The 26,054-nt window shown below is 43.4% G+C and overlaps 1 protein-coding gene across 2 annotated transcripts in view; it reads right to left on the bottom strand.

Moving 5' to 3' along the window:
- PARM1 (prostate androgen-regulated mucin-like protein 1) overlaps positions 1-26,054 on the bottom strand; it is a 127,235-nt gene that overhangs the window by 49,087 nt on the left and 52,094 nt on the right. The window contains exon 1 of one of the 2 annotated variants that reach the window (XM_006059648.4): positions 7,418-7,540. The exons of the other annotated variant lie outside the window; for it this stretch is intronic. Within the exon in view, the coding sequence (XP_006059710.2) occupies positions 7,418-7,511 (94 nt within the window). The 5' untranslated portion in view covers positions 7,512-7,540. Of the gene's footprint in view, positions 1-7,417; positions 7,541-26,054 lie in introns of those variants that run through there. 2 annotated transcript variants of the gene reach the window in all.

Below are 26,054 nucleotides of genomic sequence, written 5' to 3' on the forward strand. Positions count from 1 at the left end.
ATGGACAGAGGAGTCTGGTGTGTTACAGTCCATGGGATTGCAAGAGTTAGACATGACTTAGTGGCTAAATCCCCACACATTGTAATTCTATGTTTAATGTTTTGAGGAACCACCGCATCTTTTGCTCTTCTTTGTTTTTCATAAAGTTAATAAAATAAAATTGTTTCTTCCTGAAACTACATATTATTTATCTGCCTATTATACCTCTCTTCCACCAGAAGGTAAGCTCCATGATGGTGTGGGGACCTGGTCTTACTCACTGTTGTTTCCTCTAGGCCTAGAAGAGTGCCTAGGTCATTGTAATTGCTCAATAAGTACTTGTGGGAAGGAGAAAGGAAAGAAATAAGGGAGGGAGGGAGGGAAAAAAGGAGGGAGGTAAAGAAGGAGAGTGTAAAAATGAACTAACTTAAGAACTTCATTTAAAAAAATACCCAACATTTCTCTACTCCTTTCTATGCATCACTGGGTATGGCCACATCCACCACGGCTGCCTGGGTCTAGCTGCCTACCTGCTGTTATTTGAGGGACCTTGCTGAAAATGTCAGCCTCTGTTCTTTGCCATGCATACATGGATGCCTAGTGTCTTGTTAGTGCGTGCATGCTCAGTCACTCAGTTGTGTCTGACCCTTCGTGACTCCATGGGCTATAGCCTGCCGGGCTCTTCCAGGCAAGAATACTGGAGTGGGTTACCATGACCCCTCCAGGGGATCTTTCTCACCCGGGGATTGAACCCTCATCTCTTACATCTCCTGCATTGGCAGGCAGGTTCTTCACCACTACACCACCTGGAAAGTCTTGTTAGGTCTGCAATTATTTAATTCTCTAAACTCTGAGGTGACTTCCTTGGGGGTAGCATTAGGTAACAGCCAAACATGATCAAGATGCATAAGGAAAAAAACATGGGCTAGATTTTAGCACAGAGGAAGGGAGAAAAGAGGGATGCAGAGGGATGTAGGCATTCAGCTGTGTGATGGGCTCAGAAGCTGATGGAAAGTTGTGCTACAGAATCTAACCTGAAAACACAGTTTTCTCAATATTTAAGTGAATTGAACACTTTGATTGTTGTCAAAATAATTGGTTTTATTTTATTTAAAAGGAGTTGGTGAAGACCATGAACTATAGGAGAGTTACTCTTTTAGTAAACAGGGATACAGACCTCCCAAATTAGTCCACGTTACAGTGGTGGACTTTTGGCAGCTGTGAAGTCTCAACAATTTCAGAATGAATGCAGGTCATGAGGTCTTTGAAACAGGGACCAAACAATGCTTGGAACAAATATTATGAAAACATTGAATCTTCCTATGTGACCTTAGAACCTACTGGCTCTGCATTCTCGTAGCTCCCGTGACTCATTAAAGATTCCGAGGCCAAAAAAAATGGACAACATTTAACTACTATTTAATATCATATAATAGATGTGCAGATGGAGGTAGACAGAGACTTTGTCTGGCAGCTAAGTCAGTCTTGGAAATCTGCCATGAATGAGCAATGTCATCTATTATATACAAAGGAGCACAACTTCATTCAATCATTCAAGCTTTTATTGAGTAGTTTCTATGTCCCTGACCTTGCACTTAGAGAATTCACTATTTAGCAGGACAGAAAGGACACCCAACTCTGTGTAATATGATATGATCAGCACATTATGGAAGTAAAAGCAAGTTGCAATGGGAGACCGAAGGTAAGATGAATAGATGAAAGATGAATACCATTCTACGGTATGGGGACCATGGAATGCGAAAATGTACAAAGTCATTTTCAAATGACATTTAGAAAAGTCACAGAAGAGATGACCTTTGAGTTGGTTTGGAAAGGATGAGAACGCACAAGATGCCAGTAAAGTATATGATGTCCGGGCTGACAGCTGCATTGTCATTTCCAGGGGAGCTAAGAGCTGTACTACGGCAATCATCATAGTGCTGAAAAGGACACGTTCCAGGAATAAGTGTGGTGGCTGGAGACACCCATTTTCTTGTTTAACCCTGATTAATATACTTTCATAACTCCTGCCCTTCCTGCTTCCAAAGAGGAATGTGGTGGTTGTTCATTTCCCATGACTACCTACTTAGCACTTAAAGTATTTTATGGTATAGTTCAGATGAGTCTTACCCCTAACAAACAACAATGCGTAGAAGTTGCGGGCCAACACTGGTCATCTTCACGTGAACAAGGCATTAAAGCCTCTGATTTGCCTAATTTGATGGTACATTCCATATGACTCTGAGTACGTGAGGCTGGGTCTTCTTTCAGGTTGAAGATATCCAAAGCTCAGGTGCCATGACTACCCTAGAGAATGCTTGCTGTCCTAGTTGGCTCAGGCTGCCAGAACAAAAATATCATAGACTAAGTGGCTTTAACAATAGTAATTTACTTCTCACATTTGGGAGGCTGAGAAGTCTGATTAAGGTGTGGGCCAATTCAGGTTCTAGCAAGAGCGCTGCATCTGAGCCTGTAAGTGGCAACCGTCTAGCTGTGTCTTCACGTGGTCCTTCCTCAGTGTCTGCTGGGAGGTGTGGAGACAGCTCTCTGGTGTCTTTTCTTATAAGGACACTAACCCCATGATGAGGGCTCCATCTTCGTCTAATCCTAATTACTTCCCCAAAGCTCCATCTTCAAATGCTATCACATTGGCTTCAACACTGAGAATCACTGAGGCAGTCTAAGAAAACAACATTTCTGCTTTCTCATATGTAGGACTTTTGTTTTCACAGGAAGATCAAATTGATTAAGTCAAACAGCCAAGGATGTATCCCAGGATTTCAAAACTATTTTTAGTGCTAAAGAAAAGGTCTAGGTGACACATGATTATGACCCCTCATTGGATAAATGAGGGAACAGACAGGGAAGAGGAAGTGGTGTAATTGACCTTACACATCTATGAGGAGATGTTGGGCAGTGCTGCCTGAAGAAAATCAAGTAGAGACAGGCACAGAATTAGAATTCCCCACCACCACTCTGTGCCTAGTCTCGGAAAGACCTCAAAAAGGCCTGTAGAACATACTTTGGCAACTATCATTACAGAGTAAGCAAGGGGGAGCCCATGTTAAAATAAGCCAAGAAGTTAAAATAATGTGCCAACAAGGGCCTATTAGCACAGGGATCTATACTCAATATTTTGTAATAATCTATATGGGAAAAGAATCTGAAAAAGAATAGATATATGTATAACTGAATCACTTAACTATATATTTGAAACTACCACGATATTATAAATCAACTATACTTCAGAAGAAGTCATTAAAATGGAAAAAAAGCAAAACAAACAAACAAAGAACGTGAAGTTGCTCAGTCGTGTCCGACTCTTTGCGACCCCGTGGACTGTAGCCTACCAGTCTCCTCCGTCCATGGGATTCTCCGGGCAAGAATACTGGAGTGGGTTGCCATTTCCTTCTCCAGAAAAAAACAAACATCCCCCCAAAATAATGCAGTGCCCCATAAATTTTCCCACCCAAAGTAGAGCCACTTTCCTCTGAAGAAAAGAATTAGTGCCAATATTTTCTTGAGAAAATGGCAGAGTAAACAGAATGAAGACACTGGATCTATTATTCTCTAAATTAGAGGTGACTTTGCCACACACCATGTCCCTGCCCAGGCAGTGACAGGCTCACGTGTCTGAAACGGAGTGACTCAAGGAAGGAAATCGCTTATACTTGGCTCAAGTGAGAGATCCAGGGCTATGATGGCTAGAAGTATGACTTAATCTGAAATTCTTCCTTGTAAATGTACAAACGGAAGTCCTTCCTGGAGTTTGGTCGGGTTGAACGTTTTCTGTGGCAAGAACAGCCTCTAGTGCTACTCTCTCAATTTGTCGCCCTCTCTTCTTCCCCTTCTGTGTCCACAGATCAGGTCTCTGTCTGAGTCTCTATTCTTGTCCTGCAAATAGGTTCATCAATATCATTTTTCTAGACTCCATACATATGCGTTAATATACGATATTTGTTGTTCTCCTTCTGACTTACTTCACTCTGTAAGACAGACCACTGTAGAGCACAGGGAGCTCCGTTCGGTGCTCTGTAATGACCTGGAGGGGTGCGATAGGGGATGGGGTGGGAGGGAGGCTCAAAAGGAGGGGATATATGAATACATATAGCTGATTCAGTTTGTTGTACAACAGAAACTAATACAACACTGTAAAGCAATTATACTCCAATTAAAAAAAATAAATTTTAAAATTTTAAAAAGCAAAAAAAAAAAATACATTAGCTGACAGATTGTTGCTCAGAAGAAAAGCAGACTCTTGTTGGATAGATTATGTTTCCATTGTATATTGTCCTTTAATGTGTGAAAACAAAAAAACCATGTCTGACTTGAGCTGGGATTTCCGGCGTTGCTAGGAGGAGAGATTGGCGGCTGATGGCTGGGAGATGTAGGCAACTCTCCCGGTGCTGAAGGGAATTACAAGATGCTCCAGGGTAGAGTCTGCATTCCGTGCATGTGCTCTTGCCTCCTGCCCGCCTGGGTGTCAAGAACACAGGGCGGCAACACTGGCAGCCGGTGGACAAGGAGTGCCCTGAACTGTCACCTCTTCCTGGGTCTTGTGAACAGCAAACTGGGCCAGTGCCAAAGTCCCAGGTGGCCTGATTGCCTGTGCTGCTCACCTGTTCTCTACCCCCCAACCCCCCCAACATGTCCTCTCCTGCCCTTGGCTTGTTAAGTACCTGAGAAAACATGTGACAAAGCTTTGGCAAATTCGGTGAAATTTGATCAAAATACAGTCAAGCCCTCTCCTGTGCTGCCAAGTCAGCCTGAGGGGTGCCTTTGCCCATGGTCTCGGGGGATCGTGCCAGGCCTGCCTGGCAGAGGTCCCAGCCCTGCTGAAGTTCTGCTTGCTAAGGAACTGCTAACAGTCAAGGCCAACTGGACCATGTCACTCCCCTTGCAGGGCTGAGGGGAGGAAAGGAAGCCTGCATAGAAGATAAAACTCCAGGACCCCACTGAGATCTAGAAGGCTCTTTGGGATCCAAGCACAGTCTGCCTCTTCAGCCTTGCTCCCCACCAGGCCCGAAAACACATCAGACTTTTCACTGTACTCTATTCCTTCTGCCCAAACAGCTCTCCCTCTCATGCTTGCCTGAGAATCTCCTGTTCATCCTGCCAGTGCTAGCTTAAGAGCCCTTGCTGATTCTCCTGCTAAACCCAACCCCCATGCCCCCATCTCCAGCCTCAAGCCCTTACATGCTCAGAGCATCTTGTATTTTAACATCACAGCACTGAAATTGTCACGTAACTACATACTTGCTTATGGGAAGCTTTGTTTAATGCGTGACTCCCCTTTAGAATCTAAGATTCACATGGAACAGAGGCTGTAGTGGATTTGCTCCTCACATATCCTTATTATCTGATTCATAATAGGAGTTCAACTATAAACATATAAATGAATGCTAGAATGAGCTGAGGACACTAGAAGGGTACTGTGCTGACCATTTCACATGCATCATCCCATTCAATCGTAATATCCATTGTTATCTTTTTTCACAGATGACAAAACAGAATATCAGAAAAGTTATGTATCCGCCCTAAGGTCATGCAGCTAGAACATGCATGGCTGGAGCTTGAACCTGAAACTGTCTGGCTCCAGGCTGATCTTATAACCATCTCACTGTACTTACGGGGAAATGCAAGGATGTCTTTGAAGCCTGGGCCCCCTGTTTGTAAAGGCAAACAAACACCGGTTTTCCTTTATCTCCCCTAATACATTCTCTAGGGTGGGTCACTAGAGAGGGCTTTAAAAAAATTACATGACCATGTGACCCTTTTTCTTCCCCTTTTATCCTGCTGTAGGCTCTCTAATGGCCTCAGGATAAACTGTGAAGTCCTTGGCACAGCACATAACACCTCTGATGATCTCCCAACCCCGTTCTTGGTGAGGCTTGTGATTCTAGTAATCTGAATCAGTGTACATTTCTGAAACACTGGCTGTCTTCCTCCTCCCAGCCTTTGAGTCTGTACTTCTTCCCACCCTGGCTTCCCTCACCCTACCCCAGTCCTGAGAACTCTGGAGCTTTACTTCCTCTATGAAGATTCCCCAACCTGAATGAGCCCTTCTCCTCTGTGTGGCTAATCGTAGCACACATTATACTGAGTCGTTTCTCCCGATGCTTGTCTCCCATCAGACTGGGAACTCTAATAACAGGGACCACAGCATACTGTTCACGTTCCTGGCAGAGAAAGTGCTTTATAAATATTCAGTAAAACCCTGGATTTTCTACCCTTTGAAAAATGAAAATGTTCTCTGGCTTATCTGTTGGGCCTTGATAGCAGAAATGCATCTTCCTTTCGATTTGTCTTTAAGCTCCATAAAAACTACCAGCTCTGAGGAAATTTTGGATGGCTCTCTAAACATACTTTTTGCTTGCTTGTTTTCACTTTGGCAATAACAGGGATGTCTTCTTTTTGTGCATGATATAGACCAGAGTCACCAGCTTTTGAAATGCTGGCCTGTCAATCAACTGGCCCAAACACAGGTGGGCCTCACCATCCTGGCACTGAATGGACTAAACTTTAGCAAGTGTTTGAGTGGAAGGAATGATGCTAAAGCTGAAACTCCAGTACTTTGGCCACCTCATGCGAAGAGTTGACTCATTGGAAAAGACTCTGGTGCTGGGAGGGATTGGGGCAAGAGGAGAAGGGGACGACAGAGGATGAGATGGCTGGATGGTATCACAGACTCGACGATCATAAGTTTGAGTGAACTCCGGGAGTTGGTGATGGATAGGGAGGCCTGGCATGCTGTGATTCATGGGGTCGCAAAGAGTCGGACACAACTGAGTGACTGAACTGAACTGAACTGAGTGAGAAAGAGTACAAAAGAATCTTAAAACAATATGTATACTTTAACATATAAGCTAGGCCTTATCATTGCTTAGATTGAGCAAAGCTATTGTTTGGATTCCTCACAGCGACAAAAATTCCCCATGGTGTGTTTGGTTGGGCTGCTAAGAGTACCCAACACTCCAGAAGGTTCATCTAACATCTGCAAAACCATTACTAATCAGTCTGGTCCAAGCATATGGTATCTGAGAGCTCTCATATGTCTAGACAAAATGTATATGCCCCAAAGCCATCAAACTGAGTTTAAGAAGACGCTTGTTTGAAGGAGAAGAGCCACATCCTCCTGAGAGTTTCGTTGGTGGAAATGAGATCCCGTTCTTGTCCCAAAAGAGGAAGAGACCTTCTGTTTTCCAGCCACTGAATCGGAACCCACAGACATGGAGTATGACTCAGCTTCTCTATCTGGACTCATGTTTCACCAAGCTCCCTGTGGGGGCTGTGCATGCTAATTGACAGAATAACATTTGTGAAGAAAGTTGTGCTTTCTGGGGAAGAAAAAAATACAGTACATCATTTAAAAAAATTTTCCTTCTCACAAGAAGCAGCAGCTATCTTTGTCAGTCAAATGCTCCCCTAAAGTCATTACCTTTAAGTTGGGGGTAGACTGTGGTGATCAGCCTCAGGAGGAGGCAGTGCTGAGCACAGATGCCAAGAGACACCCGAAATTCTGGAGGAGCCATATTGGGGTGTCTCAGGGTGGCGAGCTGGAGAGAGAGACGATATAGGGAGGGCGAGTGCCTTCTCTTCGGCTGCTTTGTGGTTAAGGTGGGTACAGGGTGGGTAGCGGGGTGGGAGAGGAAAATGATTTGATGCCTCCTTCAGGTCAAGGGGGATCTTCTGAACAACAGCATTGCCTTCTGCAGTGGGCCTAGTCCCAACACGTGTGGAGCCCAGGGCAAGAGTGCACACAGAGGCCCACACAGAGAACGCATCCCTGTTACAGACTGGGACGTCGTGTCTGTGGCCCAGCCTGTGGTCCACCCGGACCCTGCAGCCTTCTGCGGGGGATCCCTCTGGTGACCGGACACTAGGGGGACCAAGGATGTGCTGGGGCAGCACCGATCAAAGCTGGACCTGGGCTCAACTGAACTGAAGATGGAGACTGACCCGGACTCGTTTCTCAGCAGCCTTGGTGGGAAGGCTTCGTTCCTCCAGGCCTTGCTTTTCTGAAGGGATTTTTCAGGCATTCCTAAGGCAGAGGGGAGGGAGGGAGTGTGCAGGGAGCATCTTGAGTGATCCGTGGTGATTGGCTTTCAACAAAGACAGCCCCTCCTCTGGTGACCCATAGCTGAGGCTGTGAGTCTCTCCTCCCCATGCCCACTGCGAGCCACACCCTGTGGTCCAGGGGCCCAATCCAGCTCCCCATCACTCTCTTGTTTGCTCAGTAGGTGACTGAAATTTCCAAAAAAATTTCTCCTGTGAAATTGAAAAGGAAAAAAAAAAAAAAAAGTCTTTGTGTTCAGGTGTCACAAAATGCAGTGGTTTCTTGTCTGGTCAAAGGTCACACCCTTTCCTTTGCCTTCCTCCACCCACCTCCGCCCTCTAGGTCCAAATCACAATCAAGTCATTTCTCATACTCTGCAGCAACTAGAAAGTATCAGAACTTAAGAAAGTCTGTAGTATGGGTCTGCTTTGATTCTGAACCGTTTCCTTCCGAGGACCTTTGGGAGGCTAGGAATTACTCAAAGGGCTGGGGCCACCCTGGTGCTTTCTCAGACTAAATGTCCTTGACCACTTCTCCCCACCACTTTGTCTCCAGCTCAGTGGGTGCCCCATCCATGCCTTCTTGGAAATCTGCCCTTGACAGGGCAGTCCTGGTTGGTGGGGGGATTCCAAGTTAACCCATATAGGCATTCTCACTGGCGAATCTGTAGGCAACCTGACTACTCACAGGGAAATACCCATGAAATGCATTCCCATTTGTCTCACCACCAAAGCTGACCACTGATCACCTAGGAGTCAGGCAAGAGGGCAGGGATGGCTCCAGTGCAGACGCATCTCCCAGACTGGGAATATGACTTAGAGCAAGTTTCCTGGGCTGTGGGAGGGGGTGGTGGGAGCTTTCTCAGAGAAGACGAATGACCCATGATATTGGTGGGCCTCCTTTCTCCTCCTGCCAACATTTTTCTTCTAAGGGTTTTCAGCAAAGATGCCAGTCAGCACAAATGGTTATGATTCCTAGTTTCTTTACAAAAATTTCGTGTCCTCTTAAAATATTGAATAGAAATATAACATATGCATAATAAAATGCATACATCTTAAGTGCATAATCAGTGAATTTTTACACACACACACACACATATATATACCTGCATAAGTACCACTAAGATCAAGATACAGAAACTTTCCAGCACCCTGGAAAGTTCCCTCATACTTTCTCACAGACATAATCCTCTGAAGAAAACTTGTTCTGACTTTCATCACTAGAGATTAGCTTTCCCTGTTTTTGAACTTCACATCAATGGAGGCATGCGGCGTGTCCTCTTCCCTGTCTGGATTCTTTCACTCACCATGAGACTCTCTTATGTTGCTGTGTTTTAACAACTCATCACTGCTCATTGCTGATAGCACTCAATTGCATGAATATACCACCATTTATTACCAAATTATGGTGACTCAGTGGTAATGAACCCGCTTGCCAATGCAGGAGATTCAGGTTTGATCCCTGGATCAGGAAGATCCCCTGGAGAAGGGAATGGCTATACACTCCAGTATTTTTGCCTGGGAAATTCCATGGACAGAGGAGCCTGGCAGTCTACAGTCCATGGGGTCACAAAGAGTTGGACATGACTGAGCGACTCAGCACAGCCCAGCATAGCACAGCAGCACCACGATTTATTAATCCATTTTACCAATGGTGCACAGGTGGGCTATTTCCAGTTTAGGGTTATTATAAATGAAGATGCTTGCTTCATAGCTTCTTAGTTAACATTTCTCTAATGCTTATTAAAAGGCATTAAGACTGTAATACTTTTAATACCTATAATACTTTTCAAGTATTAAGTAACTTAATCCTTGCAATAAACCTAGGATAATTATTATTACCCCCATTTCACAAGTGAGAAAACTGAGGCAGAAGGAGGTTAAATAACTTCCCAGTATATAGAACTGGAAAGTAGAACTGGGATTCAAAACCTAGAAGGTAGTCTAACTCAATAACCTGTCTTCTTAACCATCTAGCTAATATTAGCTAGACCATTTATTTGCTGCATGACCTTGGGCAAGCCTGTTAATTACTATCTCCTCATTTGCCAACTTGGGATAATAACAGTACCTCCATTCACAGAGCTATTGTAATATAAGGGCTTCCCTGGTGGCTCAGAAGGAAAAGAAATTGCCTGCGATGCAGGAGACCAGGGTTCAATCCCTGGGTCGGGAAGATCCCTTGGAGAAGGGGATCATCTCGTTTGCCAACTTGGGATAATACCAGTACTTCCATTCACAGAGTTATTGTGAGGGTTAAATAAATAATCTATATAAGGCAGACACTGTTGATTGACTAACCCAATAGTCATTCCCAATCCCCTTCTGCTAGCCTCCTTACTGAAACTATAAAAGTGAAATGCTCCCTTCCTAGCCTCCTTTGTACCCAGAGATGTCTGTGTGCCCAGTTCCACAAAATGAGGTTGATAAGATATAGGCTAAGGGGCTTCTGGAGAAATTTCACTTCCTCATAAAAAGAATATGTAAGAAAGAGAAATTCTCTCAGTGCCTACTTGTGCCTCCCACTTCTTCCCTTTAATGTAGATGTGATGTCTGGCACAGTGGCAACCATCCTGTGAAGCCAAGGATGAAAGTCAACCCACTGGGGAAGATGGAAGTGAAAGACAGAAAGAACCTTTTTCCTTGATGATACTATTGATCTTGCCATGACAGGACTAGAATGCCAAACTTCAGACTTCCTATTAAATAAACAACACATGCCTTTGGGGATTAAGGTATTCTTCAGACTTTGCATTATTAGCAGTATAGATGACAGACCCCGTAAAATGCTTATCACAATGCCAGGCATAAAGTAAGAGCTCAATAAATACTAGGCTATTATGTGGATCTGTTTAATTGGAACCTGGGTCCAAATGCCTTCACCTTCTTTAATCTGATAATGATTTTCAATAGGCATCCTTAAAGAGACACTATTCCTCCTCCTGCCATCAGCTATGAGCCTCAGGAATGGAGCACCCCTGACATTTTTCAACAGAGCAATGAGCAACTGGACCTGTCAGCGTTCCCGGACGTATTCTCTAGGCTGAGCTGCCTCAAAAACCCACAGAATGTATCAGAAAAAAAAAAAAGCTAAATGTGATTTGTATTTTTCCACCTTATTAAAAAAACAGTTCAGAAAGCTTGTGGGACAATTTTCAGCATGTCTTTTTTTTTTCAAATTGGAGGATAATTAGTTTATAATGTTGTGTTAGTTTCTGTTGTATAACAACATGTATCAGCTATATTCTTGAGCCTCCCTCCCAATCTCCTCATCCTTCCCCTCTAGGTCATCACAGAGCACTGGCTGAGCTCCCTGTGCTATATAGCAGCTTCCCACTAGCTATCTGTCTTACACATGGTCACTTTCTCAAATGGTCCCACCCTCTCCTTCCCCCGCTGTGTCCATACGTCTGTTCTATGTCTGGGTCCCTGTTCCTGCCCTGCAGATAGGTTCATCAGTACATTTTTCTAGATTCCATATATATGGTTAATATATGATTTTTGTTTTTCTTTTTCCGACTTACTTCACTCTGTATGACCGACTCTAGGTTCATCCACCTCACTGCAGGTGACCCGATTTCATTCCTTTTTATGGCCGAGTAATATTTCATGGTATGTATGTACCACAACTTCTTTATCCATTAATTGGTTGATGGACATCTTGGTTGCTTCCGTGACCTGGCTATTGTAAACAGTGCCTCAGTGAACATTGGGTACACATGTCTTTTTGAACTATGGTTTTCTCAAGTATATGCCCAGTAGTGGGATTGCTGGATCATATGCTAGTTTTATTCCTAGTTTCTTAAGGAATCTCCACACTATTCTCCATAGTGGCTGTATCAATTTACATTCCCACCAAGAGTGCAAGAACACAGTCTTGATAAGAATACACTTGTGACTAGGTGACTGCAGCAGGCTGAGGAAGTAGAACAAAGACCCCTCAACAACAATCAGGGACCCTGGACTTGTTATTGTTACACGAGCTGGCCCACCTTGGTCAGAGCCATGAGATGTAAGTTAGACACACTCAGTAGAATGGCAACCTACTCTTGATTTTAAATTTTCAGCATCACTTAGCAATTTATTTTTAAAAAATTCAGTTTTTGTTTGTCTAGGTCCAATTCAACAAATAAGTATTGAGTGCTCTGACCAAGGCACCCAGGTATCTAGGCTATATGGATGAAGCAAACAGGAAGAGAAATCTGTTTTGTATTTTATATAGGCTTTCTTTTGACAGCTGCAATTTGACTCTATTTTCCCCTCATGCATGTTAATGCTTGTGGGCCTTTATGTTTGTGTGTGTGTGTGGTGTGTGTGTGTGTGTGGTGTGTGTGGTGTATGTGTGTGTGTGTGGTGTGTGTGTGTGGTGTTTGTGGTGTGTGTGTGTGTGTGTGTGGTGTGTGTGTGTGGTGTGTGTGTGGTGTTTGTGGTGTATGTGTGTATGTGTGTGGTGTGTGGTGTGTGTGTGTGTGGTGTGTGTGTGCGGTGTGTGTGCGTGTGCTCAGTCCTGTCTGACTTTTTGCAACCCCATGGACTATACCCACCAGCCTCTTCTGTCCATGGGATTTTCCAGGCAAGAATACTGGAGTTGGTTGTATTTTCTTCTCCAAGAGATCTTCCTGACCCAGGAATCAAACTCCAGTCTCCTGCATTGCAGGCAGATTCTTTGCTGTCTGAGCCACTCGTATTCATTAATTATCATTTCTACCCTTTAATCCTGTTTCTGCCTTTCAAGCTATCTCCTAAACAGCAAAAACTACACTAAAACTGCAAGCTTAAAAACGTATGGCATCAGAGCAGATTTCCTAGAGTCTAAGGATCTCTGTGGTTTTAGAAAAGGCAGAGGAACCAGAGACCAAATTGCCAATATCCGCTGGATCATAGAAAAAGCAAGAGAGTTCCAGAAAAACATCTATTTCTGCTTTATTGACTAGGCCAAAGCCTTTGACTGTGTGGATCACAATAAAATGTGGACAATTCTGAAAGAGATGGGAATACCAGACCACCTGATCTGTCTCTTGAGAAATGTGTATGCAGGTCAGGAAGCAACAGTTAGAACTGGACATGGAACAACAGACTGGTTCCAAATAGGAAAAGGAGTACGTCAAGGCTGTATATTGTCACCCTGCTTATTTAACTTATATGCAGAGTACATCATGAGAAACGCTGGACTGGAAGAAGCACAAGCTAGAATCAAGATTGCTGGGAGAAATATCAATAACCTCAGATATGCAGATGACACCACCCTTATGGCAGAAAGTGAAGAGGAACTCAAAAGCCTCTTGATGAAAGTGAAAGAGGAGAGTGAAAAAGTTGGCTTAAAGCTCAACATTCAGAAAACGAAGATCATGGCATCCGGTCCCATCACTTCGTGGGAAATAGATGGGGAAACAGTGGAAACAGTGTCAGACTTTATTTTTGGGGGCTCCAAAATCACTACAGATGGTGACTGCAGCCATGAAGTTACAAGACGTTTACTCCTTGGAAGGAAAGTTATGACCAACCTAGATAGCATATTCAAAAGCAAAGACATTACTTTGCTAACAAAGGTCCATCTAGTCAAGGCTATGGTTTTTCCTGTGGTCATGTATGGATGTGAGAGTTGGACTGTGAAGAAGGCTGAGTGCCGAAGAATTGATGCTTTTGAACTGTGATGTTGGACAAGACTCTTGAGAGTCCCTTGGACTGCAAGGAGATCCAACCAGTCCATTCTGAAGGAGATCAGCCCTGGGATTTCTTTGGAAGGAATGATGCTAAAGCTGAGACTCCAATACTTTGGCCACCTCATGCGAAGAGTTGACTCATTGGACAAGACTCTGATGCTGGGAGGGATTGGGGGCAGGAGGAGAAGGGGATGACAGAGGATGAGATGACTGGATGGCATCACTGACTCGATGGACGTGAGTCTGGGTGAACTCCGGGAGTTGGTGATGGACAGGGAGGCCTGGCGTGCTGCGATTCATGGGGTCGCAAAGAGTCAGACACTACTGAGCGGCTGAACTGAACTGAACTGAAGGATCTCTGTCCTCTACAGACATGGAAATGAGAATGAAGCTGCTCCTCACTCAAGTCAAGTTCTAGGCTGGACGTGCAGAGGTAGAATCTGCAGCCCTGAAGTCTACCTGGTTTCATGGGCGTTGAGGCCACCATTCCTTGGATGCACAGCTCTCTTTGAGAACCACTTTCCCTATTGTGGGATTCTTAACCCATTTCCCCATAAGGGACCCTCAGTGCTGTGCTTAGCCTCTCTACTGAGAGGGCTCATTTTCAGAACTAGGCCTGGATGGAAGATGACAACTGTGGATGGAACCATGTGCAGCAAGACCCTACTCACCACCAGAGGCTCCAGGAGAGGATCTGGTGTTTTACTGTCTCCTGGAGTGTGGCCCAAACCCTGATATGCACTCAAAGATGGATGGACCATCTCTGGGGATTGGGAACTGGGTGCCCCTTTGTTCCCAAATAAAGAGAAAGGGCCGGAAGAACAGGAATCTGTCATTAGGAAGTTCCAGGACATGTGCAAGCTAAGAGCTCACATGAAGATACAAAAAGTACAAGCTAAGGGTGGACACAACCTTGTTTCCGGTTATGTGTGACAAGGGTAATCTACTCACTCTGCAGGGGTGAACCTTCTCTGCAGAAATATGCCTCCTAATGAACAAAATCCACTGAAATTGATATGAGGAACCATGCTTTATGTAAGAGATGTTGTGGGTAATGAATTTTAATCAAGTACATTAAGCAATGAGGGGAACAGGCTGTTTGAAGGAATTCCGTGGTGAATCCTTATTTAATGCAATTAATTACCACCTAATTTGTCACCTGTGTAAAGCATGCTGACTTTAATTTGCCTAAAAATCCAGATCTTCTCATGCTCTTGTTCCCTAAGATATTCATGACTCCAGAGGCAGCAGTTTACTCACCTTACTCACAGAATTCATACCTCAGCTGAAAATAACATAAATCACTACTCAAGTACATACAGCCACATAAACATCATTTTCAGAGTTGGTTTCGTTTGTTAACCAACGTCCAATTGCTGTTACCCTCAGTATCTCTTAAATGCCTGCAGGATCACATCCTCTGCTAGGAAAAGCATCAGCAATGCCAACTGGGGAGGCACCACTGGCACCATTACTGAAGTACAGCATCTTCTGATGAAAATCTCTGGGATCCATTAAAATGCTACTCCACAGCCACTGCTGATAGATGCAATTAAACATGTCAGTCTGGAAGGACAGACTCTGGCTACATGAGCTAACTTGGGTGAACTGAGCAAGATGGATAAAACTTGGCTCTGCTGGTAGCTCAACATGAAGAATGATTTTGCTTTGGGTTTACTTATTTAGAATACATTTATAAGTGCTGCTGCTTAGAAAATAATTATTCAAAAACTAACACTGCCTATCCTGTACCTCATGAACCACTTCTTTCATCTATTCGTGGGTTCCCTCTGGCGATGCTGGGATTAGAAAGGGTCCCTCTATATGCACACAGGCTGAACTGGAGGCAGAGGCAGTTCTACCTCATGGCTTTATTTCAACAGTAATTCCCAGGTATAAATAACCAGCCTGGCGTTCTTCCCTGTGTTCCAGTCCTCTAATTCCAGCCTTTTGAGTTTTGCCCTCAAAGTCAGTAAGTCTATCAACTGTGTTTCCTTCCCCATCCAACCAGCTCCTCTGGGCTTATTTTTGTCATCATCCTTCCCTTTATCTGGCCTTCCCTTATGGCTCAGCTGGTAAGAATCTGTCTGCAATGTGGGAGACCTGGGTTCGATCCCTGGGTTAGGAAGATTCCCTGGAGAAGGGAAAGGCTACCCACTCTAGTATTCTGGCCTGGAGAATTCCATGGAATGTATAGTCATGGGCTTGCAAAGAGTCGGACACGACTGAGTGCCTTTCAGTTTCACTTTCCCCTTATCCAAGTTATTTTTATTTATTTCTTTACAACACTATTTACAATAGCCAGGACATGAAAACAACCTAAATATCCTTCAACAGATGAATAGATAAAGAAGATGTGGTACATATATACAATGGACTATTACCCAGCCATAAAAAAGGAAGGAAACTGGGTCATTTGTAGTGATGTGAATGAACCTAGAGTCTGTCATACAGAGTGAAGTAAGTCAGAAAGAGAAAAGCAAATATCATATATTAACCATATGTATGGAATCTAGTTAAGTTGTACTGATGAACCTATTTGTAGGGCAGGAATAGAGACACAAACATAGAGAACAGGCAAGTGGACTTTTGAGGAGGGTAAGGAGAGATGGGACAAAATGAGAGAGTAGCCCTGACAGATATATATTAGCGTGTGTAAAATGGATAATTAGTGGAAAGCTGCTGTATAGTACAGGGAGCTCAGCTCGATGTTCTGTGATGACCTAGAGGGGTGGGAGGGAGGTCTAAGAGGGAAGGGATATAGGTATACATATAGCTGATTCACATTGTTGTACAGCAAAAATCAACACAAAATTGTAAAGCAATTATATTCCTATAAAATAAATTAGAATTGCATATATTTAAGGTATACAACATGATGATTAGATAGACATATACACAATGACATGATTACTATGGTCAGGCAAACTAACATATCATCTTCTCACATAGTTACCATATTTGGTGTGTGATGAGAACACCTGAAGTCTACTCTCTTAGCAAATTTCCAGAACTCAATACAGTATTATTAACTATATTTGTCATGCTGTACATGAGCTGTTTAGACTTATTCATCCTATAGAAGTGGATCCTCTAGAACTTTGTACCTGTTGATCCATGTCTTTCCGTTGCCCCTCCTTCCCCACCTCTGGTAACCACCACTCTATTCTCTACTATTACTTTTTTAGATTCTACATATAATTGAGCTTATGTCATTTTTTTTTCTTTTTATGTCTGGCTTATTTCACTTAGCATATGTCCTTGAGGTTCATCCACTTTGGGGCAAATGGCATCTTTTTAATCCATTCATCCAAAGTCACAGCTCACATGAAGCAAACCTAGTGTTTGGGCACAGAGATGTATTTCTAGCAATCCTGTGGGTCTTTTTGTAAGAAGGATCTTATTCCTGTAGATATTGAGGCTACTAAAGGAAGCACTTTGTTTGCACTGTGGTGAAACATTAAGCCACACAATAACACACATAGAGAGAGTGACACACACACCCTTCTAAATGATCCATCGGAAAGGAAGAATTTTTTCTGCCTAGCCAAACATACAAATTCCTCCTGTCTCTAGCCAGAAGAAAATAAGTGAGTCATTTTTTGGTCTGTAGGACAGATGTCTTCATGTCCTTTGGCAGGGCCTATCTGCCAGCCAGATTATGAGGACTGTCTCTCTATCTCAGAGGCTGCTTTTAGCAGACAGATTCACATCTCATCCTAAGAGCATTTATCAACTGTTAGATCTCTGCGGGCTGGAACACAAGCACTTCTTCTTGGTTAGGCTATAGGGCTATAATTGCATTCACAAGTCTTCATCCAGAAAAAAATCTACTTTTTACCAAGTTCTTATCAAATAATAATATATTGAAAAGCCAAAATTATCCTTCACAGGCTCAGGAATAGCATTTTCATTTGCTGTGTAATTGAATCCAGAGCATTTCAGCTTTGGCTTCTCTTCTCTGAAATCCTCCCTTTCATTCACAACCTAAGCAAACAACAGCAGAATAGAAAAAAGATACAAGCAAGCTTTCTGAATCATATAGAGAATTTTAATTTTCCTTCCTATGGGCGATTGTATACACAACCTAAAGAGGAATATACAAGGTATTAATTTTGATTTATGTTTCACTGTAAGAAAGCCACAGTCAGTCTAGGTAAATACTACTGAGCAAAGAAAGGAATGTAAACTTATCTTTAAAAAAGAGTAGAATTAGCAAGTCTGAATCTTCAGCTTCACAGATGAGCCCTGATTCTATCATTCCAGCTGCACACAGGTCGTTTCTTTTTGGATAACATCTTATCACCAGATTCAACAAGTCCCTATCTAACCTGAGCAATTCCAAAATAATCCTCTTAAATGCTTCCTTGATGCTGCCAATAGTGCCAGTTAGGTATGATGGTTTAAAAGACAGTTTGATGTAGTAGGTACAGGGAACAGAATAGTGGTTACCAGAGGTAAAGGAGTGGGGATGGGTGGCTGGATGAAATGGGTAAAGGGGATCAACTGTGTAGTGAGAGATGGAAACTAAATTTCTGGCAGTGAGCATGTTGTAGGGTATATGGAAGTAGAAGTGTGATGTTGTACACATGAAACTTATGTGATGCTATAAATGAATGTTCCCTCAAAAAATAAATTTAAAAAAGTTTGCTTTCTCACTTTCATTTTTTATATCCTATCAAACTCAGTCCTTATTTATCCCTCAATTAAAAACAACTATCTAGAGTCTGCTATGTATTTGATAGGACTTTCCTGTAGCTCAAGTGGTAAAGAATTTGCCTGCAATGCAGGAGACCAGGGTTCAATCCCTTAGTTGGGAAGATCCTCTGGAGAAGGGAATGGCAATCCACTCCAGTATTCTTGCCTGGAGAATGCCATGGACAGAGAAGCCTGGCTCCAGTGTTCGTGCCTGGAGAATTCCACGGACAGAGAAGCCTGGCGGGCTACAGTTCGTGGGGTTGCAAAGAGTCGGACACAACCTAGTGACTAACACACATGTATTTGATACCATGCTAAGTGTTGGGGAGAAAAGGATGAACAGGTCACTGACCTCACAGAGCTTAACATTGAATAGAGTGAGCCAGTAACTAAGCGTGACATTAAAGTGCTGTCTAATGAGTGATGGTGCAGGGCACTGTCCCAAACACATCAGAGAGGGTCAGAGGCACATTTGAGTCAGGGTGTTGGAGCACTTCTGGGGCAAGTGACCTCTCAGATTGGATGTGAGGGGTGAGTAGGGATCAGTCCATGAAGAACAGGGAAGGTGGAAAGGATAGGGAACATTTTAAAGGGGAAGAACATCATCCACAATATCCCAGAATGAGAGAGCACAATCTTATGTCTGGAACCCAGAAGGCAAAATGACCTGGGGCTGAATCCTGCAGGCCTTATAAGACACATAATAGTACCAGACTTCATTCCGATGATTCTGAACAGAAGAGTGACACAATCAACTTTAGGCTTTTGGTAGATCGCCCTGGTGAAGGTAGAGAATTGACTGGAGGCTGGCAAGTGTGGAGCCAGGGAAAGCAGCAGAAGCTGTTTCGGAGAAGAGAAGTCACTTTCTTAGACTCGGTAGCCATGGAGATAGAGAGAAGGCAGGGACTCTGGTTCTGTGTCGGACTGGGTTTGACTGTCACTCTCAGTACCATCATGGGACCTGTGCAGAGTCAGTGCTTGAGAAACAGCAAGAGCATACACAGAAATCTGGAGACCACTCTGTTCAGGCCCTAACTCTGCTCCTCATTAGCTTCGTGACCATGGGTAAGTGATTTAACCTCTTGGGGCCTGAAATGTAAAATAGGGATAATATTATTCCATAGTATATATTCCATAGTAAATGGACATTAAATGCATACACGTTAATACATGTAAGGATTTAGAATGGTGCTGGGAACATATGAAGTACTCAACAAATGTTAATTATTATTATTATGATTGTTAATGTGTTTGGTACTATATTGTCATTTCCTTTGTTTGCAATGTCATCAGACTTTACCAAGTCTACTCCAGAACTACATCTAAAATAGCCTTCCCATCTTGTTCTTCCTTTGCCTAATTCTACTCTGTACATGACTTTTAGGTTAATCTTTAAGACATTTTTCACTCTGTCACTCCCCATTTCCAGATTTTATAAGCTTCCCTGCTGCTGCTGCTGCTGCTAAGTTGCTTCAGTCGTGTCCGACTCTGTACGACCCCATAGACGGCAGCCCACCAGGCTCCTCCGTCTCTGAGATTCTCCAGGCAAGAACACTGGAGTGGGTTGCCATTTCCTTCTCCAATGCATGAAAGTGAAAAGTGAAAGTGAAGTCACTCAGTCGTGCCTGACTCTTAGCGACCCCATGGACTGCAGCCTACCAGGCTCCTCCGTCCATGGGATTTTTCCAGGCAAGAGTACTGCCAAATCCTTAATCTCATGATTAAACCTGTTTCCTAACTTGATCTTACTTATTCTTTTCTAACCTTATTTCCCATTATAGTGATACTCCTGTGTGTGCCCTTTTGGTTTACAGGGATCTAAATTTGCAAGAGATTTCATGTAAACTCTGCTTTGGCTTGTGATGATTTATTTATTCACATGTAAGAGAACTACTTTGGATAGTGTGCCCAAGTAGCTGAACACCAGGAAACAAGAGACCCTATGAAGTCATCTTCACAATGGTGAAGTGTTCTCAGTATTTTTGGTTTGCAATCTACAGTAGTGACAATCTTATACACCATTTGCATTGCTTTTGCTGATTTATTTTGTCTTTTGTGGGCCAAAAAAGGATAGTAAAGGTTTAAGTGTATGGTATGGAATAGCCATAAATGAACTGAATAAAGGCATTCAGTCTTTATTCAGACTTAATGAAGGGAACTTGCCTTGGAAGGCCACGCCATGACAAGTAATGTCATCTACTGAAGTGAGAATGTTAATTTTAAGGGGATTTGGTGTTGTTTTAATATAAGTGGCTTCATTTCAGGGCTCAGGAAGCATCAACAGCTCTTGAAATTTGCAGTAATTATTTTTTAGATTTTATAGGAATTTGTCTTATGGAGATTTTCCAGAAGAAATTACCCTGGAAAGATAAAAGAAGACTGTTTTCCTCAAAAGGCATACTGTGCTTAATGTCGGGCATTGACTTCTCCCCCTCCACACAAGTTACCAATTGCTGCTTCCTGGCCCTGCTGGTTCTCTACCCTCTGCCTCAGCTCCTCCCTATCTTTGTTTTACCATTTTACCAAAGCCCCACTCTATTGCTAGGTCCTCTGTCCTCTGTGAAGTCTCTTGTAATAAAGACAACTCTCACTGAGGTTTCTCTTCCCTAAGCTTCTATTGTCTGTTTTTATACTTTTATTTATATATTTCTCAGTATATACATAATATATAATGAATGTACCATAAATAGCTTATATTTAGAGTACACAAAGCTGATCAGATCTGACATATGTATGTCTATGAAACCATCACTACAAATCAAGATAAGGAACACACCCATCACCTCACAGAGTTACCTCATACCCTCCTGTAAACACACCCTTCTCCATACCCAGCCCTGACCCCAGTCCACCAAAAATATAAAATTGCCATGCATTTAATTTTTAAAATTTTGTAATAAAATCACATTCCATTATTGCTATTCTTGCCTTAAACACTCAATTATCTTGTAAAGATATGTAAAAAACAATAAGGGGAAAAGTACTTTATATTTATCCCCACATATATTCCATTTCCTCTCTCCTGATATATCAGCTACAGATCACTGCATAACAAACCACTCCCAAACCGAGCAGCTTAAAACAACATGCATTATTTTACAGTTTCTGTGGGTCAGAAATTAGGGTTCAGCTTAGCTATGTGCTCTGGGCCGGGGTCTCTCACAAAGCTACAAGCAGGATGTCCAGATCGTCAGTCAAAAAAAGGCTCAACGGAGGAGGGTCTCCTACATTTAGGCATGTGGTGGTTGGCATGATTCTGGTGAACTTTTGGATTGAAGACCTCAGTTTCTTCATGGCTGTTGGCCAGAGGCTCTCTTCAATTGTTTACCACATGGGCTTCTCTATAGTGTAGCACACACCATAATAGACTGTATCATCCAGGTGAGCCAGGAGAAATACAGGAAGAGTGTGAGGAAGATGGAAATCACAGTCTTTTATATTCCGTACCTTGGAAGTGGTGTCTCAGCACTCTTGTTGCATTGCATTCATTAGAAGCAAGTCTCTAGGTCCATCTCATACACAGGGAAGAGAGATTATACCAGTAAGTGGGGATCACTAGGAACTGACTAGTGATCATGTGAATTTCCCTTTCAAGTTTCAACAGCTCTTCACTGTCTACAAATCCAGGCCCAAATGAATCCTCCAACACTAAAGGCCCTTTCCTCAGTGATTTTGGCTTATATTACCTTTGTAAGCTTGGCCATTGTACCCCTTCCCACTGCTGTCAACTCCAGTCCAACTGGACTTGTAACTTCTCTTGAAATCCTCTCAGGCCCACTGATGCCTGTTTAAATCCATGAATGTAAACTTCAAGGTTCAGCACACATGCCAACTCCTTCATGTCATTTTCTCAAAGTTTTCTAGCCAGAAGGAATAGCAATGTGTTGATGCTCAGAACAGTGTCTGGTGCACAGTAGGCACACAAGTATTTATTTGAAGAGTGAACCACCCTTTGTCTTTTATACTTTCATGACATTTTATACTTGCCTGGTAGCACTTTCATCACCCTCCTTGATGCACCGACTAATTCTTTGATTCAAAAAGAAATGACTGAGTGTCCCTGTGTGCAAGGTTCCACACGACAGAACTCACTGTATAATGCTCGTCTCTCACAGCAGTGTGAGCTGTAAGCATGGGCATCTTTCTCAAGGCGGTGTGAGTGTATCCACTGTATGTATGGCCACCTCTCCCACAGTGAGGTCCCCAAGGGAAGACCACATCCTACTCCTCACATAGCTTCACACATAGACCCTAGCACTGGACCTCAGATAACACAAAATAAATGCTTAATGGAACAGAAACAAATTATCTTCTGACTTAACAAAATAAACACAGCTCAAACGAGAGTCAGGATACTGACAATCTGTTTATGTCCCAAACAACTGAAAGGAGGACAAAGATCATTTAATTTCCTGGGGGGAAGTAGGTGCTGACTTGCTTCTTTGTGTTGGACTTTAATTCCTTTCAAAACAGAACACTCTGTCTTTAGTGATCAAGTCTTAAAGAGAAAACCATGAACAACACAAATTCTGTCAAGTTCAGTTTCTTCAAAAGGTGATCAAGCTAAATGAGTAGCAACTTTAAAACTTCACCATTTCATCTCCTGACCTTGACAGCCTGGTTAGATAACACCTCAAATATTTTAAGTTTTAATATACAAAATGAATATTCAGTGTAGTTATTATTTCAAATTTTTAGAAAGTCTTTACAAATAATTTTAGTGCATGAACTTTGTTCATACTATTTAAGATAAGGTTTGATTTACATACTTGTCTTTAATATAATTCCTGGTTTTAGACAGGACTAAGTATAACATTCACTGTCTCTCACTGATAACTATCCATATTTATAGTGGATGTGCAAATGTTATGAAAATGCTATGTTTCTTCTGAGAACAAATTCCACCCCCCACAACCAAAGGAATGGCCCTTGTGGTCGTACACAAACACCTTGGTCCTATTCTCCAATCACTGCTGACCTGACCGAGGGCAGAAACTTGACTCAACCCAGACCGATGAGATTCCACCCTGCAAGAAATTGTACTGGGGTGGCCAAAGGGTTCGGGTCTTTCCATAATGAACTTTTTGGCCAACCCAATATTTGGGACTGAGCCATCAGGTAGTCTGCCAGGATTACTGTTTAAATTGGGAGGGCATCTTCCCATGGGCACGAAGAAGAAGGAGAAGCTAATTTGCAAATAAAAAGTAATGAGGCAAACATGAAAGAGAAACACAAATGACACTGAGCATTTAGTCTGTGTCTGGTACTCTGGGAGCGAGTGAAGGACAGGGAAGCCTCGTGTGCTTCAGCCCACGGGGCCACAGAGAGTTGGACATGACCTAGGGACTGAACGACAAGGTACTATCTTATCTACTTCTCACAGAACTGAACGAAACTCAAGCATTTACAGTCAAGGAAACTGAGGCAAAGAGAGAGAATAGGAAGTGACATAGCCGGGAGGTGAACCCAGGAATCTGACTTCAAGGCCCAGCTGGTGAGCATGACATTCTCCTCTCCTGGAGCAGCTGAGAGAATGAGGGACCCTGGGACTCCAGAGAGGATGAGGGACCCTGGGACTCCAGAGAGGTTGAGGGACCTTGGGACTCCAGAGAGGATGAGGGACTCTGGGACTCCAGAGAGGATGAGGGACCCCAGGACTTTAGAGAGGATGAGGGACCAAGGGACTTCAGAAAGGATGAGGGACCCTGGGACTTCAGAGAGCAGGGCCAGCTAGCTTCCATATCTAGATTTACTGGTCTTGCCTGAGACTTGTCTAAATTGCCTACCTTTGGGTACTGGGAGGACCAATTGCTTTCATTAAGCTCTCCCCCTTTGCTTGAACGATTTGAGAGGTTTCAGTTACCTGTAATCCCAAAGGCACTTACGACAGCCCCGCCCCCTTGCTTTACACTGTGTGCCAGGCTAAGTCGCTTCATTGTGTCCGACTCTGTGCGACCCCGTGGACTGTAGCCCACCAGGCTCCTCTGTCCATGGGATTCTCCAGGCAAGAATACTGGAATGGGTTTCCATGCTCTCCTCCAGAGGATCTCCCTGACCCAGGGATCAAACCCACGTCTCTCAAGTTTCCTGCTTTGGCAGGCATGTTCTTTACACTAGCTCCACATGAGAGCCAGGACTGTTACTGAAGTTCACCTGCATATGCTCACATTCCCATTTCCAGCAACCTTCTCTGCTGTTTGAGTTTCTTTTCCACACACAGGCATGCACACACAGCACGTCTTTGCACCTGCTTCTCTGCTCTATATAAAATGATTATTTGCCTGTGGAGTTGCAGGGAGAATGATGCAAAGGATTAGGAAGATGTCTGAGACTTCGTTTAATTGATGGGCCTCGAGAAATTATGAGGGAATATTTTATACTGAGCTGCTGTTTGTAATATTTGCAATTAATGCTTCTAGTCTAATTAGGCAGTTTGAACATTAGCAAGAGAAGGGTAATTAAATCTGTGTTTGTCTTTCCCATCTCAAAGGAAACCTTTCAAAACAACCGGGAAAGGTAAAACCTAGCCAAATCCATTTTTTACCAGGCAAGTTTCTGGCAAACTTTTGCTGGCATCTAAACATATGTAAATCTTCAAATGGGTTGTACATTGCTGGCCCCCCACACTGTAAAAATGCCAAATTTCAGCAGTATTGGTATTAAAGGAAGAAGGCAAAACAATGAATTACTTTATCAGGTCTGTGATTTCAGTCTAGGCCTTGTGGTTCTTGGCTTCCTGCCCAATGGAATGAGGCAGCTGTATGTTGTTGGGGCTCTGCATCTGGACAGATCAGAGTTAAGTCATATCAGAGTTGCTGCTGCTGCTGCTGCTAAGTTGCTTCAGTCGTGTCTGACTCTGCGTGACCCCATAGACGGCAGCCCACCAGGCTCCCCCGTCCCTGGGATTCTCCAGGCAAGAACACTGGAGTAGGTTGCCATTTCCTTCTCCAATATCAGAATTAAGTCAGTGTTAAATCACTTCTCACCACCTATGAGCTGTGCAACCTTGCGCAAGTCACTTTTGACCTTGGGCAAGCTCATTTGTTACTTTCTTTTCTCCAAGCCTCAATTTCTTCATCTGTAAAATGGGATGAGTTCTGTCTCCTTCACAGGATTGCAGTAAGGATGAAAGGGACAGTCCATTGTCAGAAAAGCAGCTTGCCAAAGGTGTAGACACCTGTATACTTCTTTTCCGTGTGTGCCAAACTACAAGCTCTCATGGCCCTTTGACCCTGAGCCATTTCTCCAGCTACTCTTGTAGCCAATTAAGTCAGTCAAAGTGACACAGGGTGACTACCATCTGAGTGGGGCTTCCCTGGTGGCTCCATGGTAAAGAATCTGCCTGCCAGTGTAGGAGTGGAGAAGCAAATGGCAACCCACTCTTGTATTCTTGCCTGGAAAATCCCACTGACAGAGGAGTCTGGCGGGCTACAGGCTATATGGGGTTGCCAAGAGTCAGACACAACTGGAGCGACTTAGCACGCATACCAGTGTAGGAGATGTGGGTTCTATCCCTGGGTCAGGAAGATCTCCTGGGGAAGGAAATGGTAACCCACTCCAGTGTTCTTGCCTGGGAAATCCCATGGACAGAGGAGCCTGGCAGGCTACAGTTCGGTTGCCGAAGGGTCGGACATGACTTAGTGACTAAGCAACAACTAC

Source organism: Bubalus bubalis, chromosome 7 (genome assembly GCF_019923935.1).
Source record: "Bubalus bubalis isolate 160015118507 breed Murrah chromosome 7, NDDB_SH_1, whole genome shotgun sequence".
NCBI lineage: Eukaryota > Metazoa > Chordata > Mammalia > Artiodactyla > Bovidae > Bubalus > Bubalus bubalis.